Below are 17,108 nucleotides of genomic sequence, written 5' to 3' on the forward strand. Positions count from 1 at the left end.
AAGCTGATGAGAACTGAATTAACAAATGGCAATTTGTATAGGGGGAAAAGAAATGTGCAGTCTTTGTAAACAATAAAGTACAGCCCGTCTGATAATGCCATAGAACAAGCTCCTGAGAGATCTTTGGCAGATGTGCATTGGCAGGTTCTAAGTTATGATTGAAAGATGAAAAGATTAATAAAGGACTACCTAATCAATACATCAATGTAATGTGGCATTTGTAAGGCATATTACCAATCAATGTATAAGACTTGAGGAAGGAGTCAAAATTTTGTCTCGCAATTTTAAAACCTGATTAGAGAGGAGGGAAAAGGCAGTTCAACTTTCCCACAGATTTACTAGGAAAACTATAAAAGATTTAAAACTTGGTAGACCTTTGTTCAGTACAGTAAAAGTGGTGGTGAAAATTATGGGCAATAAATGTGTACACTGATTTTCACGTTCTCAGTAACCATCACACAAGTGAAAGGACATTTTAAATCAAGCGAAATCTGTTACAGGACTGAGTCTATGTAATGCATGCTGCTGAGAACTTAGCCAATGTTGAAGACTGTTATACATGAAAGTAAAGAGCAAGGTGCACAATCTAAAATAAAAAAGCATTACCTTATCCATTGACAATCTGCAATCATAATTTAATATGTTACATTTGCTGCCACCCTTTCTTGAAGTAACGTGTGGGGAAAGTTTATAGTTAAGTCATGTACATCATCATCTTGAGGAAAGAAATTCTGAGAAAACCTTAAGCAAACATGGGTCAACAGTATAAAATGCTACACTGCTCTGAGTTACAATGGAAGGTACAATAAAAAACTGAGTTGAACAATAAAAAAGTTAGTTTTATCAGTGCACTAAACTGAATAAAATGATGTCGGACGAAGAAAAAGTGGTGGGTGGTAAACTGAACGATTCAGAAAAGGGGGTGGTGATGAACAGAGTGTCTGAATTAAGCAGACCACTCTTACCCAGTCCAAGGATCAGGGCTTGATCCATCACCGTTATTTATCTCACTGCACCATCCCAGCTCAGAACCTGGCTATATGCAAATCAGTCTGTCCCTGGCCCAGTGCATCATGGGAACAGGGCAGACTAAACTACCAAGCCAATTCTTCACCAGAAAGGAGACAAGCTACCGGGGACCGGTTTCTGGCATTTCAGCCGTCTTCGGCCCGGCTTGCTTGAAACCTGATGGTGCAGTGAGAAAGGGACTTATGTCGGAGTATACCCTGCCACACCTATAGTGGCCAAAAACGATTCAGAAAAGGGGGTGGTGATGAACAGAGTGTCTGAATTAAGCAGACCACTCTTACCCAGTCCAAAGATCAGGGCTCGATCCATCACCGTTATTTATCTCACTGCCCCATCCCAGCTTGTTTCCTTCCCAGTATAAGAATTGGCTTGGTAGTTTGGTCTGCCCTGTTCCCATGATGCACTGGGCCAGGGTCAGACTAATTTGCATATAGCCAAGTTCTGAGCTGGGATGGTGCAGTGAGCTAAAAAACGGTGATGGATCAAGCCCTGATCTTTGGACTGGGTAAGAGTGGTCTGCTTAATTCAGACACTCTGTTCATCACCACCCCCTTTTCTGAATCATTTTTGTCCACCACAAGCGTGGAAGGGTATACTCAGATGTGAGTCCCTAGCTCATTGCACCATCAGGATTCAAGCAAGCCGGGCCGAAGACGGCTGAAATGCCAGAAACCGGTCCCCGGTAGCTTGTTTCCTTCCCAGTATAAGAATTGGCTTGGTAGTTTGGTCTGCCCTGTTCCCATGATGCACTGGGCCAGGGTCAGACTAATTTGCATATAGCCAAGTTCTGAGCTGGGATGGCGCAGTGAGCTAAAAAACGGTGATGGATCAAGCCCTGATCTTTGGACTGGGTAAGAGTGGTCTGCTTAATTCAGACACTCTGTTCATCACCACCCCCTTTTCTGAATCATTTTTGTCCACCACAAGCGTGGAAGGGTATACTCAGATGTGAGTCCCTAGCTCATTGCACCATCAGGATTCAAGCAAGCCGGGCCGAAGACGGCTGAAATGCCAGAAACCGGTCCCCGGTAGCTTGTTTCCTTCCCAGTATAAGAATTGGCTTGGTAGTTTGGTCTGCCCTGTTCCCATGATGCACTGGGCCAGGGTCAGACTAATTTGCATATAGCCAAGTTCTGAGCTGGGATGGTGCAGTGAGCTAAAAAACGGAGATGGATCAAGCCCTGATCTTTGGACTGGGTAAGAGTGGTCTGCTTAATTCAGACACTCTGTTCATCACCACCCCCTTTTCTGAATCATTTTTGTCCACCACAAGCGTGGAAGGGTATACTCAGATGTGAGTCCCTAGCCCATTGCACCATCAGGCTTCAAGCAAGCCGGGCCGAAGACGGCTGAAATGCCAGAAACCGGTCCCCGGTAGCTTGTTTCCTTCCCAGTATAAGAATTGGCTTGGTAGTTTGGTCTGCCCTGTTCCCATGATGCACTGGGCCAGGGTCAGACTAATTTGCATATAGCCAAGTTCTGAGCTGGGATGGTGCAGTGAGCTAAAAAACGGTGATGGATCAAGCCCTGATCTTTGGACTGGGTAAGAGTGGTCTGCTTAATTCAGACACTCTGTTCATCACCACCCCCTTTTCTGAATCATCGGGTGGTAAACTGACGGCATCATACATTCTATGTATTCCTGAAAGTATATCATTCGGTGGACAAAATCCCTATTCATAAAATTACTGTTGTATTAAAGGTGACTGCCGGAGTAAAGAAAAACTATCCGCATCAGGTTTATGGGTAACCAAACTTTAAAAAAATAAATCCTTGTGATTGCTTTTGATTTTAAAGCTTTAGAGGGATTTAATTGAAGATGCACATAACAAAAAATATAATGTCATCTAGGTAAAGGTTTCTCAAAATCCAAATGGGCCTTGAACCAGAGTATGTTGTGAGTGTGAGGTTGAAAAAATTAGACTGTTTAAAAAGTGAAGTGAAGCTTGATCTGGAAACGTTATCGTTTTATTTTGCTTGACAGTATATTTTTTCCCCAAACTAACACCCTTGGTTTTAGATCCTTTCAGAAAAAAATTCTTGCAATGTCTGACAAAAAAGAAGGAAAGGGAGGCAAAAAGATGAACTATCGAGCACATTCAAGTTATTTACCATCTTCAGTGCAGCAAACACAGTGCAAGGAGCCAGTGGCGATGGCTATTACTTTCTTTCCCTGGAGACCCTGGACTTGTCGAGGACGTCGGACATGGTCATCAGATCCATGGCCTAATCGATGGTAATCTCCTTTGCCCCTACAAATACACAACAAACGTTATAATTCTTGTAGTACAGCATGAGTATTTCACAACCACATATTTTTACCTCTAAGTAGCCTTGCAATATAAAGAAAAAACAGATTTTACTTAACGTGGACATTTCTGCCAGCTTCCAATCAATGTTGAAGAAATGTTTGTGTCATACATTCTGTTTTCTGGAAATATGAGTGGTGGGGCTCATGTATTTTTTCCTTGTGCATAATCCACATCAATAGGAGAACCAGATAAATTTGCGCATTAATGCTCTTTTAAAGAATTTGGAGCAGAATGCAGGTTTTCATCCCGTTTAATGTGAAATCGGATGTATGCCCAATCATGGCAATGCAATCTGAATAGCAGTGGCACATCACTGTGTATGTTAAATGAGAGTGTTGGGACAGGAGTGTCCCCTGCTCTAAGGGACTCAACTGTATGCGATATCTGGTGTTCTGAGCTCTTGTGACCCAGTTCAAGAGCTAACTCAGAGTGAGCACAGCCCGCGTCCCCCCCAGCTGACATGCATCTGCTGTCTATGTCCTGAGTGTATAAACAAAAGAGAATGAACCATGTATCTTGAAAAAGCCAAGGTCTATAAGTGTTGTACAAAGGCCCTCATATACTAAAAACCCATGGGCAGCGGTATATCTTGGTTCTCCGCTTGAGAAGGTTAGGTGATTGGTTTTATCATTGGGTCCCTTTCCGTCTGAGTTTCCCATTCTCCAGGCAGTCAACCTTCCTCCACCTGGTGGGAGACCACCTGGTTCTTTGACGGTCTTGATTTCAATAGTGTTAGCAGAAAAAAGTGATAAATTAAAAATACCTCAGGTACTCTTGTTTTATTCGACAGGATGGGGTAGGATTAAAAACAGTGTGTGGTGCTCTGGTGGATGTGTAAATGGTCCACCGCACCTATATAATGATGCGGGAGCTCTATAGAATACTTTCTGCATATCCTTGTTGTAGCTTCTTACTGCGACCTGGAAGTTACACATATATATGTCCTGAGTTGTCAACATTAAGCAGTGGTGACAAACCATTTTTCAAATCCTACCGATGAATAGACCCTTTTTCTGATTCCAAAGGACAGGGCACTTAAGAAGAGACCCACTTGTGTAAAGGTATGCTTGTATGAGACAGCTAGAACCTTATGCTGACATCCGAATGCATGTTGAGTGTGCGTGTTGTGCAAAGCATGTATGGTAGCAGGACTCTGTGTGGATGTGAGTGTGAGATTGCCGAAAGCAGCAGGATACATTATGGGTAGCCCTGGGATTACTGGGTACAAGATGGAGGCTGTGGCAAAACTCCCACAAATAACAAGCGACGTACCTTCGGTAATGCCCTTTCTGGTGGGTATTCCAACAGCAGTTTCCTCATTGCCTCCAAACCTCACCGGTTCCTGATGGAATGCACCTTTCAATAACTCAGGACTGAGATCCAATGGAAATGCTAACATTTGGACAGCCCCAATGAAGTATTATCTGTCCCTAGAGCTCAGGTGGGGCATTGTCTCATTGTTTGAAAATTTCAAGGAGATCAACAGCCCAACTCTCATCTGAGAGAAGTGTGGCTCAATGGTTAGAGCGGCAGACCCTGATGCAGAGGTCTGGCCCGGGACCAGGGTTCAATTCCCGCCTCGGCGGCTCTTGGACTCAATTTCCCCGGACCTGATAATTCTCGCCTCGGTGCCTAGTCTAATAATGGGTCCCACTCTGTGACTCTGGGCAATAGCTTGCTTAATCTCCACAACGGCCCCAGCAGCGCTGTGGATGCTTGGCTTCACTTTGGGGGTGCCCAGGAGTGGACATTTCACAGGAAAGCCAGGATGGGTTCCACAGCGGTATGAATTCAGCGCTACGAGGCCTCCGGGTAGAAGTGCGCTATATAAGTACTCTACATTTACATTTACATCTGGAGGCGGTGTGTGACTGACTGCTGCAATCTCACCATAAGCAGGCAGTCACTGAGGTAAGGTAATACATATATGCCCAACCAAAGGTAAGGTAATACATATATGCCCAACCAAAGATGAGCAAAGCAATTTGGAAGTGTTCTATCCCCATTGTTAACTGCAGGTATCGTCTGTGGGGCTGCAGGACAGTATATGTAATTCACATTCTGTAAGACCAGGGACATAATCTAGTCCCCTGGATGATCCTTATTGTACCTCTTCGAGACCAACATCAGTGTGATGCAGCCTTTAACCAGTAGGAGACTTGACTTATTGCATCATGCTAGAGGCATGGTCTGGTAAAATTAACTCCTTTGTGGTGAAAACAGGAGGTGGGGATGAATGAAAGGCAGGGCACATCCCCTTTCAACATTTTGAAAAGCCCATCGGTCTGAAATTACGGATTTCCAGCCAGGGAGTATATTGGATCCTGCCTCCAACTGGCTGGTTGTTGCCTGGGAGGGTAAATCAAAGCAGCTTGGGAACGGCTGTAGCAGGGGAGGATGATATGGAGGATTGTTGTCCCTGCTGGTTTGAACAGCTTTGGTAGCCACCCCAGCTTCTGCCCCACAAGAGCAACGTTTTCTGCTGCAACAGCTGGGAAAGATGAAGCTGGCAGTAAGCTACACCTCTGGAATAACCGCTAAGCTTTCTATACTGCTGGTGGAATGATCTGACTAAAACGCTGTGGCGCGACTATCTTACAATCGCTAGAGAATCGGACCGTTTAGATCTGTCGAAGGCATGTTCCATAAGGGAAACTTGGACATCCCTTGAAAACCCAGTTAATCACACCCAGGCATGTTTTTTATGCACTCCAGTTGTGCCAATAGCACAACCTATGCATTTGGTGGTGTTCAAGCCTGCACATAAATACTTTGTTGCATTCGGACATTTAGGTTTGTTAGGGACAGTGAAGCCCTTCTGTACTTTGGGAACACTGACAAGATCTCGATAGCCATGTCTCAAAAGGCATTTGTGTACCCACCCAGAAGGCACACCACATTCAATGATTGTAAATGTAGACTAGCTAAGGAAAAGATTCTCTTGATAAAGGACACCTCTTCCCTGTCACACAGTCTGTAATAATTTTGGAGTCATTGGAGAACCAAGAAAATTGAATTGGGGCCTAGGATATGCACCGAGGACTCAGAAGGAGGAGAAGCATGTTAGAATGTTAGACCCTGAAGGTGCTGATTAATCAAAGAAGAGGGCCAGGTGGCAAGCATCAGAGAGGGCAGCCTTGAAGAGCGGTCGGTTTGCAGGACAGGAACTAGAATTGATCTGAGTTTGCCTGAAGGTCTTTCAGCTTCCCAAGTGTTTCTACATTATATCAGCATGAACCAAACTAGCTCAATGACCCCCCCTGGAGTGTGCCCATGGCAGTAATTTACAACAAGGGTACAACATACATGTGCACACTTTACCTTCTAAGCACTGGGACCCACACCACACACCAAAGTATAGAAGCCAACCTCTGGGAGTGGCGGACCAGGATGATTGGAGACAACTTCCAAACAGTCAAATACCCCTGCACCAGGCCCTAAGTGAAGACAAGGTGGCAGGAACACCTGGCTGAGTCCCTGCACTGCAAGAATGTCTCCTTGTTTATTGCAGCAGGGGCATAGATACTTGTGCTTAAGCCTGCACATTTCCTGAACTGAACAAAGACTGTAAGCTTTACTACATATTTATGCGAGAAAAAACTTTTCCAATAAGCTTGCTTAAAGATAACTGTTAAAGACAACTGTCTAGGGAAAGACATATGGATACACCTAAGGGGCATAGATACCATGGAAGCAGCTAATCTCGACACACACTGAGCCTTAAACTACATTATAGTCTAGTCTGCAGATTTCTGTGTAGATATCCCATATAGCACCTGTAGAACGAAGTTGTGGGGAGTAACATTTTGTGTGCTGTATCTCATTTTGATCTAATTAAGTGCATCTCTTGACTAAAAGAAGGAGATCACTGGGCTGGAAAATTGATTATTGGGCCTGCTGTTTGACTAGTTGTGTTCTGGGTCTGTACCCCTTTGAGTAAATCCCAGAGAAGCCTTTGACTGTTCACCCTCACAACCCTGGGAGTCAAGTGCAGAAAAAGTGTGCTAGGCCCAGTTTTCAGTATTACAGTAGGGCAGACAAAAGGACACAGAGGCAGAAACCCAGCAACTACGTGGTGGCACAGTAGCCCCTGCTTGTCTTGTGCCTACCCCAAAAAGGGTGAAAGACCCAGACCTTATATAAAATGAGTTAGGCGACCTGTTACTTCACTATAATGAGGTAATCACACTAATCAAACAAAGCTTGGCTCCAACAATAAAACATAAAAAAATCTCTCTCCTAGAACTGGCCTTGAAGAATCTTATGCTTAAGAGGGGTCTCTTCCGGATGTGATTAACGTGGTCAAGTTGGTGGATGTCCAGCCTGTTATCTCCAGCACAGTGCCTCAGATACCATCAGGTTCCGCTAGCTCTGATTTGCATGGGAACAAGTTCCAGAGATGGCCATTAACCCATTACACATTAGTAAACTTACAAAAGGAGCAAGAATCTGTATTATTTCCAAATGCCTAGGACTTTTCGATCCAACATTAGTGTCGTACCAACATTAGGCGAAAAATCTTATTACCAACACTGTTCATGCCTCTCCAACCAGGATATAGCACTCTCCTAGAGAAGATACAATAGAGGACATTGTGGCTGTTAAGGAAGAAGTTCCTTTCCAAAAAGAATGGATTAGACATGAATTCCAATATTTTGGCATTAATATCATCAAGAAACAAGAATTGCTCATTCTACAAGAACAATCTAGATAGGGCCTTAGACAGATTGAAAATGGTGAAAAAATTTATGAAACTGCCAATTTAAATTATTACATCATCTCTCTCCTGAACATGGTTGCATTGTTCAGATTTTTAAACCTCTGAGAATTTCCCTATGCGACTGCCGGCACTATTCGCGCTTATTTTTAAAACTTCCTGTTTCAAATTGATATGGGTATGGTATACAGCTAGAAGGGAAATGGAAGATTTTAATATTGCCAAATGAACACCCATTGGCTAAGCTATCAGAGAAAACCATTTTAAAGGAGACCACTGACCTACGGATTTGCCAATGCTTGCTTGCATTGACGCATCCTTATCACAACTCGGGTGTGCCAGGGACATCAATATAAATGCAATGCTGCAGGTGCACATCCTAAAATGGACACTGCGTAAGCATATATTTGCATTTGACCCAGGCACACATGAGTTGTGATTTATTTATTTAGCGATTGATAAAGCGCCTGGTGACCCGAAGGCATCCCCGCGCTAATGACTTAGTGTAGACCGAAGGGGAAGGGGGACTGGTGGGGGTACTATTTGGGGAAAAGGAAGGTTTTCAGTCTTTTGCGAAAGAGTGGGTTGCAGGATTCCAGACGAAGGCTGCGGGGAAGTGAGTTCCATCCTGACGATGCTTTTACCGCAAAGCGTCGACCACCGGTGCGTACTTTTCTGAATCTGGGGACAATGGCCAGGCGTTCGTTGTCCGAACGCAGAAGTCTAGGGGCTTTATAGGGGGTGACCATGTCTTTCAGGAAAGCAGGGCCTACACCGTTAATGAGTTTGTGGGCGGTGCACATCCTAAAATGGACACTGCGTAAGCATATATTTGCATTTGACCCAGGCACACATGAGTTGTGATTTATTTATTTAGCGATTGATAAAGCGCCTGGTGACCCGAAGGCATCCCCGCGCTAATGACTTAGTGTAGACCGAAGGGGAAGGGGGACTGGTGGGGGTACTATTTGGGGAAAAGGAAGGTTTTCAGTCTTTTGCGAAAGAGTGGGTTGCAGGATTCCAGACGAAGGCTGCGGGGAAGTGAGTTCCATCCTGACGATGCTTTTACCGCAAAGCGTCGACCACCGGTGCGTACTTTTCTGAATCTGGGGACAATGGCCAGGCGTTCGTTGTCCGAACGCAGAAGTCTAGGGGCTTTATAGGGGGTGACCATGTCTTTCAGGAAAGCAGGGCCTACACCGTTAATGAGTTTGTGGGCGGTGCACAGAGCCTTAAATTCTACCCTCGGACGCACTGGAAGCCAGTGTAGGGCTTTGAGTGCTGGAATGGCCGAGGCTCTGGGAGGGAGATTCATAATGAGCCGCGCCGACGCATTTTGGGTACGTTGTAGTTTAGCCATGGTGGATTCAGGCGCGCCGAGGTAGACTGCATTACTGTAGTCTAGCCGGGCAAGAATAAGGCCTTGTACCAGTAATTTCCTTGATAAGGGAGGAAGAAGTGGAAGGATCTTGCGTATGGATCGCATGAGTCCAAAACAGATACCTGCTGTTTTGGTTGCTTGGGTCTTCATGGTCAACTCAGGTTCCAGCCAGACTCCCAGAGTCTTAATTTCTTTCTTCGGGTTGGTACCTCACCAAAAACGTCAGGCCAGACTGATGGGGGAATAGATGTCCATTTCTTGCCCATGAGCATTATTTCAGTTTTTGCTCCGTTGAGCTTCAGCGATGACTCGCACATCCAGAGATGGACGTCCTGGAGGCAGTTCAATAGGTTGTCTGGATGGTTGTCAAGGTGAGATAATGAAACGACAAGTTGCGTGTCGTCCGCATAGCTCACTGTTTTTATCCCGTAGGGGGCAATGACATCTTCAAGGGGGGCCATGTAAACATTAAACAGGGTGGGACTAAGCGAAGACCCCTGAGGGACTCCGCTTGAGAGTGGAAGAGAGGCAGAGTGTGAATTGCCGTCCCAGACCTGTAATGAACGGCCTGATAGAAAAGAGTCTATCCAAGCTAGTGCCTTTCTCGCGATTCCTGCCCTCGCCAGCCGATGGAGAAGCACACGGTGGTCCACCGTGTCAAAGGCTGCACTGAGGTCCAGGAGGATCACCGCCACTGACCCTCCTGAATCCAAAATGCACCTTGCCTCCTCGATGACAGTGATGAGTGCGGTGTCCGTGCCATGGCCGGGGCGGAATCCAGTTTGCGACCGACGCAATACATTGTTCGTTTCGAGGAATTGGGATAGTTGCCCATTAACCAATTTCTCAGCCATCTTGCTGATGCATGGAAGAAGCGAAATCGGTCTGTAGTTGGCCATGTCTGCAGGATCCAATTGGTTTTTTTTTTAAGAGAGCCTTAACTACAGCGCTCTTCCAACTTGGAGGAACACAGCCTTGTGAAAGGGAGATGTTAATAAGTTCCACGATAGTGGGAGCTATGGTAGGAGACACAGTTTTTAGAAATCTAACAGGGGCCGGGTCAAGAGGAGAACCGCTTTTCATCTTGGCCAGTGTTGAAACTACTTCATCCAGGGATATTGCTCTAAATGTGAGCAGTTGAGTATGTAGGCTGTTATCCTCAAGGTTAGTGGTCACCTCTTTGTCCGTGTTGAGAGATGGACTGGGAGGTGGGAGGGAGGCTAGTATTCGCGCAATTTTGGAATTGAAGTAGGTGGCCAATTCGTTACTTCTATCCGCAGGGGGTGGATGTGGAGAGGGTGATGCACCAGCGTTTTTTTTTTAATTTATCTCTGCAACATAGGCGACAGGCATTTTAGAGTGGAAATGTAAAATATATATATTTTTATTTACAGAGTGGGTGCCCATAATTCAGATGGAAGTGGCTCAATGGCACTTAGCTAACACTAGACCTCGAAAACAACACTGACAAGGATGGTGATGCGCTGGGGAGCGCAAGGACGAGACTGAGAATAGCAAGAGAACCCAACAGAAGAGTGACAGTTTGGGAAGGAGGCGGCAGGGTAGCCAGACTGTGTTTTGTTTCACAATAAAGAGAGGCAGAAAAATCCCCCTTCTGGATAGGTAAAAGTGTGAATGTTGTGTGGTATGTGATGGCAGCAGCTCTCATTATAGGGCTAAAGCTGCCTGTATACAAGACCTAAAGTAGAGGGGTGTCAGCTTTGGATTTCGAATAATATTTCCCTGTGGCCCCAATACTCCCATGTGTCATTCGTGACTAGTTAAATGCTACCTCAAGTGATTGCCAGTGGTTAGACTAATTGCAAGTATTTCTCCCATTACCTTATGAGTGTGAGTGTAACTCCATGAAGGGTATGCTCAGACTTGGGTGCTTAGCTCACTGTGCCACAGGAAGCTGCAAACGAATGAAGAGCCTCAATCAGGATAAAAACCTCTCCTGGGTTGCTTGTGTTCTGGTTGAGGGAGTTCCTGGCTACACAGTTTGGGCTGGACGGTTCATATTGGAGCAGGGTTAAGACTGATTTTCATAAGGGGCGTGGCCAGCTGCATGGCTGAGTAGGACGTGCCTCAGCGCAGCTCCTGGCATGACTGGTACTGATCCGGCGATACTTGGACCCAAACAGCGGGAAATCACCCGAAATATTGGCTGTGACGGCGGCGGAGGGCGAGAGGCGCCTGGAGAGCCCATCGGCTTCAATTTCCGACCGGGCGAAGCAGACCTGTCCGCCGATTTCACCCCGGGGCTGAAGACTCGGCACCCTAAGATGGCGGCGCCCGGAGTCATCGGGTCCGGCTGCTGACGGGGGAGAGGTGGCGCCACAGGAGTGACGGTGAGGACATCGGGGACCCCCTACCCCGAAGCGACGACGGTCGGCCCGGCGAATTGCCTCCCTCCTCCCCCCCCTCCCCCCTTTCTCTGGTGATCTGGAGGATCCGGGACCGGAGGCGGTCTGCGGCCTGACACACCGGGGCCTTGCTTCTTGGCCTCCTGGGTGAGCTGCGCGGCCGACGTGCGCTGCCCTAGCCCGGGTGCTGCCTGGTGGGGGTCGCGGAGAGCCGTGCAGCGGCGATCGGAGGCTGCCCACACGGAGATCGAGTGGGGCCTGTGCAGCCGGGACCTGAATTTGCTGACTGTGGCCCGCCTGGTGAGCTGTGGGGCCCGTGCGCGAGAGCACGCTCCCCGGGAGTCCGGAGTTGCCTGATTGAAGCTGCGAGGGGGCTCGCGGAGGGCCTCCGTCCCCCCCCTCCCCCCCCTTGAGAGACTGGGGGGTGAACCCTGCGAGGTCCTGGATCAAGCTGGCCTCCCGGAGGCTGAGTGGGGGCCTGTGAAGCCGGGGTCTAGCTTTCCTGTCTCTGGCCCGCCTGGTGCGCAGTGACGCTCGTGGGCTGCTGCGCGGTCCCCTGAGCCCGGGGCTGCCTGACTGGAGCTGCGGAGAGGCCTACTATTGGATTTCGCTCCCCCCCCCCTAATCCTCGGGGGTGGGCGAGAACCCCTCGGGGACCCCGCTTCATCGGGAGGTCCTGGCCTGGACTTGGATTCGCCCGCCTGGCTGGGGCCCGCGAGGAGGGACGTGGCGCAGTGCCCTGCTGGTAGAGACAGGGGATCCGCAGGACTAGTTCCGGCCCGGGGCCGCTGCCACCTTGACGGGCAGTACTCCTTACCTCCCCAGCCCTCCTGTTACATCGGGGGGTCGCCCGATAGCCGCCATGGGCAAGAGGGATCCGGCGCCACGGGCCGCAAGGCAGGAGACGATGGAATCCTACGCCACTAGCACGAGGGCACCCAGGAACACAGATGGGGGGGCCCGAGACACGCAGCCGGATACCGCCATGCTCCTGGAGGCGATCCAGGCCTCGCGGGCGGACATCCAGAACTCTAGGGCGGCCCTCGAGACCAAGATCGGGGAAGTAGGATCTGAGGTTCTACTACTGCTGCAGGACTTCCGGAACTTATCCGACAGAGTGGGCACTGCGGAGACCAGGATATCCGAAACGGAAGAATCCGTTACCTCACTCAAGAAGGACATGGCAGAATTGCAGGCCTCCCATAGACAATTGTTGTGGCGAGTGGACGACGCGGAGAACAGGGCACGCAGAAACAACCTGCGCTTCGTGGGCCTGAGGGAAGGAATTGAGAAGAACGACACGGCAGCTTTGCTCCACTCTTGGCTGACGACCATGTTTCCCCAGGCCCGTTTCTCCAACTGCTTCGTGATCGAGAGAGCACACAGGGCGCTCCTCGCAAGGCCGCCGGAGGGAGCGAGACCTCGCCCAATAATTGCGAGAATCCTCAACTATGCTGACAGGGATCTTGTCCTTCGTGAAGCCCGGAAACTGGGAGAACTAAAGTTTGAAAATACCGTTATCATGATCTTCCCTGATTATAGCCAGGAGGTACAGAAGCAGAGACGCTCCTACGACACTGTGAAAGCGAAGCTAAGAGAGCTCAACATCTCCTATATGCTCCTTTTCCCTGCGAAACTGAAAGTCCTGTTCAAGGGCTGATCGCACTTCTTCACCCGTCCGGAGGAGGCCTGGCACTGGCTAGAGGAGAGACCGCTGCTGCAAGAGGCGGAGGAAGAAGGTCGCAGAATTCGGGAAGAGCAGGCAGCGGCCAACTTCAGGAGGAACACGAACGGATCGCAGAGGTCCCGACACCACCGGACAGACAGGCAGTCACAAAGATCACCCTACCCGTCTCAGCAAATGGCGACTGGGGGAGCCCGAGGAGACGGCAACGCAACCGCCGCGGGAGATATCACTCGGGGATCGCGATTCCGGTGCCTACTTCCAGACTCAGAGACTGCTACAGATCAGGAGGATGCCACCAATGTTTCAGATTTGGAAGACCAGACGGAACAATCCTTACACCCATTAGCTGTTGCCATCCGAGACTTGGAGCAGGGAGGGCCAAGCAACGCGGTGGTCATGGACCATGACACGCAGGACTCCCATTCCTGAGAAGCTGTAGGGACGGAGATGCACCGATACAGTCCATGCCAGGGGGCACGCAAGTAACTTTTCTTTGTTGTTTTTCGGGTGGTCACACACCACTACCAGACTTGAACTCTGACCAACTAGACTTTTCTTAGTTGGGGTTGTTTGCAGGGTGGGCGACAGACCTTGCTGCCTGGTGGCCCACACCGTCAATGGTTGCACGGGAGGGACGGCCGGGGGGTGCAGGTGGGGTGGGGGGGCTGGGGAGTTGTTTATGCAGTTTGGTTGTTTGCGGGGAGGGGGAGGGGGGGAGATGTGAGATTATGTGCAATGCAGTCACGGGGTTCGACGCATTCTTTGGTTCTTCCTATATGGGAGTTGACCCGCCTGCCTACTTCTCGGCCTGGAGTAACCATGCCTCGCCACTATACCCATGGCCGTTGAAAAACTGAGTGTAATGACGTGGAACGTCAATGGCCTGGGCAACAAAATTAAACGGGGTCTGGTGAACAACTTCCTTAAGAGAATGGGCCCTGACATAATTTTTCTGCAAGAGACACACCTGAAGGGCACGGCCTGCGCGTTCATAGCACGGGGTAGATACAAGGTCTTGGGTCATGCGGGATACACAACTGACTCCAGGGGCGTAGCTATTCTTATTAAGAACACTTCCCCGTTTCAGGTCACACGGACATGGGGGGGACCCTCTGGGTACATGTGTAGGAGTACAGGGATCTTGGCGCAGACGTACGTACACCCTAGTCTCAATATATGCACCACCTAAACTGCAGGCTACCGCACTGAAGCAGTTAGCTACCATACTATTAGACACTTCAGACACTATACAGATAGTAGGTGGAGACTTTAATGACGTACTAGACAGAGACATGGATAGATCAGGGAAGACTAACCACCAGCGTACTCAGACTCCCCTGGCTCAAATGGTGTCGGAGATGGGGCTGACTGATGTATGGCGACTGTTCCACCCGACTGTTAGGGCCTACTCATTCTACTCGGCAGTGCACAAAGTATTCTCCAGATTGGACTACATTTTTATGTCTAGACCGGAGCTTACTGTAGAGGGTACGGCGGAATACTTGGCTAGAGGTCTTTCAGACCACTCACCGCTGCTAATATCAGTGGGAAGCCCTAGACACAGGAATGAGGCGAGTTGGCGCCTCGCTGCTTGGGACCTGGCGAACAAGACAATACTCCAGGGTGTTCGTGCTGATGCCCGGGTATACCTAGCTGAGAATGTTGGGTCAGTGGACTCAGCGGTAACTCTGTGGGAAGCAATGAAACCGGTGTTAAGAGACAGAATAAATATTAGATTGAGGGACGAGAGGCGGAAGACGATGGAAGAGGTAGAAACTGTGGAACGCACTATAGTGGAGTTAGAAAGGGATCACTTACGTACAAAGAGCTCGACCACCTTACGCATACTGTTAGATAACCAGCGACACTATCAAGACCTGGTATCGGATGAAGCGAAGACCCAACGCCTGGCCACATTACACCGTCTTTATGACGTGGGAGACAAATCCGGCAAACTTCTGGCCTGGCTTAGTCGTAAGGAGAGGGCAGCGAGATGGGTGGAGGCTGTCGCAGACGAGAGGGGGAAGACTTTATGCGCAGACAACCTCATAGCAGACGCATTCGCAGTCTACTATGGCCGCTTCTACGAGGCCAGGCAACTGAGTTCATGTGGGGACTCTCTTCTTTACATGTCGCAGGTTGACCTCCCCGTGGTAGACGCTGAAGCCCTACCCGCCTTAGAGGCCGACATCTCTCTGGATGAAGTCAAAACCGCCATTGCGGGGCTGAAGTCGGGTAAGGTGCCGGGCCCGAACGGGTTTCCCCCGGAATTCTTTAAGTGCACGGCCGACATCTTAGCTCCCCACCTAAAAAATCTCTATTTTGAGGCATACCAAGACGGCTGCCTGCCCGATGACCTCGCCCTGGCAATCATAGTTCCCATCCACAAGGAGGGTAAACCGCGGGACGACTGCGCGTCTTACCGCCCCATCTCCCTCTTGAATACAGAGGTGAAAATCCTAGCCACGATCCTTGCGCGACGCCTTAAGGCGGTCCTACCCGCTCTAATACACTTAGATCAGACCGGCTTCTTACCGGATCGGGCCACGAAACTCAATCTCCGACGCACCCACAACTGGCTGCAGGAGGTTAGGGATAGGGTCCCTCCCCACTGGTTCCTCTCATTGGACGCGGAAAAGGCCTTCGACTCCGTGCACTGGCCATTCCTCAAGGCTGTCCTGGAGAAATTTGGTCTCGGCCCAAAATTCCGCTCATGGGTTCGCCTGCTGTACACCAACCCACGAGCCAGAGTGCGGGTGAACGGGAGACTCTCTCGAGAATTCTTGATCCAACGGGGCACCAGGCAGGGGTGTCCCCTATCACCGCTACTCTTTACGATGACAATTGAGATACTGGCGGCCAAAATCAGACAAAATCAGAGGATTTCCGGCTTCCGCCTTACTACTGCGGACGGCCCGGAGGAGAAACTGTCCCTGTATGCGGACGATGTCCTCCTGTATATCACAGCCCCGCAAACCTCTGTGCCTGAACTATTCCGAGACCTGGACGAATATGGTAGTCACTCCGGTTACGCAGTAAACTGGCACAAATCCGTCCTTTTTGACCCCAAAGGGGACGCGAGTGAGGGGGACCTCCCAGACAGACTGGTGGTATCCACAGACGGCTTCCAATATCTAGGAGTGTTCATCACCCTGGATAGGCACCGGTCACTTCTCAGAAATGTTGATAAAATACTGGTGAACTCCGCGGCGGATATGGCCCGGTGGCGCCAACTTCCTCTGACACTCCTGGGAAGGGCGGCGATGTACAAAATGATCGTGCTACCCAAATATTTGTATGCCCTGCAGAGCGAATACTATCAAATACCAGACAGTCTCCTCCGTAGAATGCATGCTGACCTCAGATCTTTCATATGGTTGGGTAAGCAGCCGAGGATTGCACTGACCACCCTGCAACGCCACCAATACAGTGGAGGTATCTCCCTGCCAAACCTTGAAGCGTACTACTGGGCGGAGCACCTGTCCCCCATTAACGATTGGCTCCACGCCCCCGGAGACCACCCAACGTATGCATTGGAACGCACCAAACTGGCCTCACGCCCGATGCTTTCCTACCTATACGGTGGCGCGGCGAGCCGTTCCTTACTCCCGGCCAC

General features: G+C 49.3%; 1 protein-coding gene across 5 annotated transcripts in view; it reads right to left on the reverse strand.

Annotated features, from left to right (window-relative positions):
• Window positions 1-17,108, reverse strand: part of HERC2 (HECT and RLD domain containing E3 ubiquitin protein ligase 2) — a 1,676,463-nt gene that overhangs the window by 289,385 nt on the left and 1,369,970 nt on the right. For all 5 annotated transcript variants that reach the window (XM_086934186.1, XM_086934185.1, XM_086934187.1 and 2 more), the window contains one exon: window positions 3,142-3,281. In XM_086934186.1, the coding sequence (XP_086790312.1) occupies window positions 3,142-3,281 (140 nt within the window). The remainder of the gene's footprint in view (window positions 1-3,141; window positions 3,282-17,108) is intronic.

The sequence above is a fragment of the Lissotriton vulgaris genome, chromosome 8 (genome assembly GCF_964263255.1).
Source record: "Lissotriton vulgaris chromosome 8, aLisVul1.2, whole genome shotgun sequence".
NCBI lineage: Eukaryota > Metazoa > Chordata > Amphibia > Caudata > Salamandridae > Lissotriton > Lissotriton vulgaris.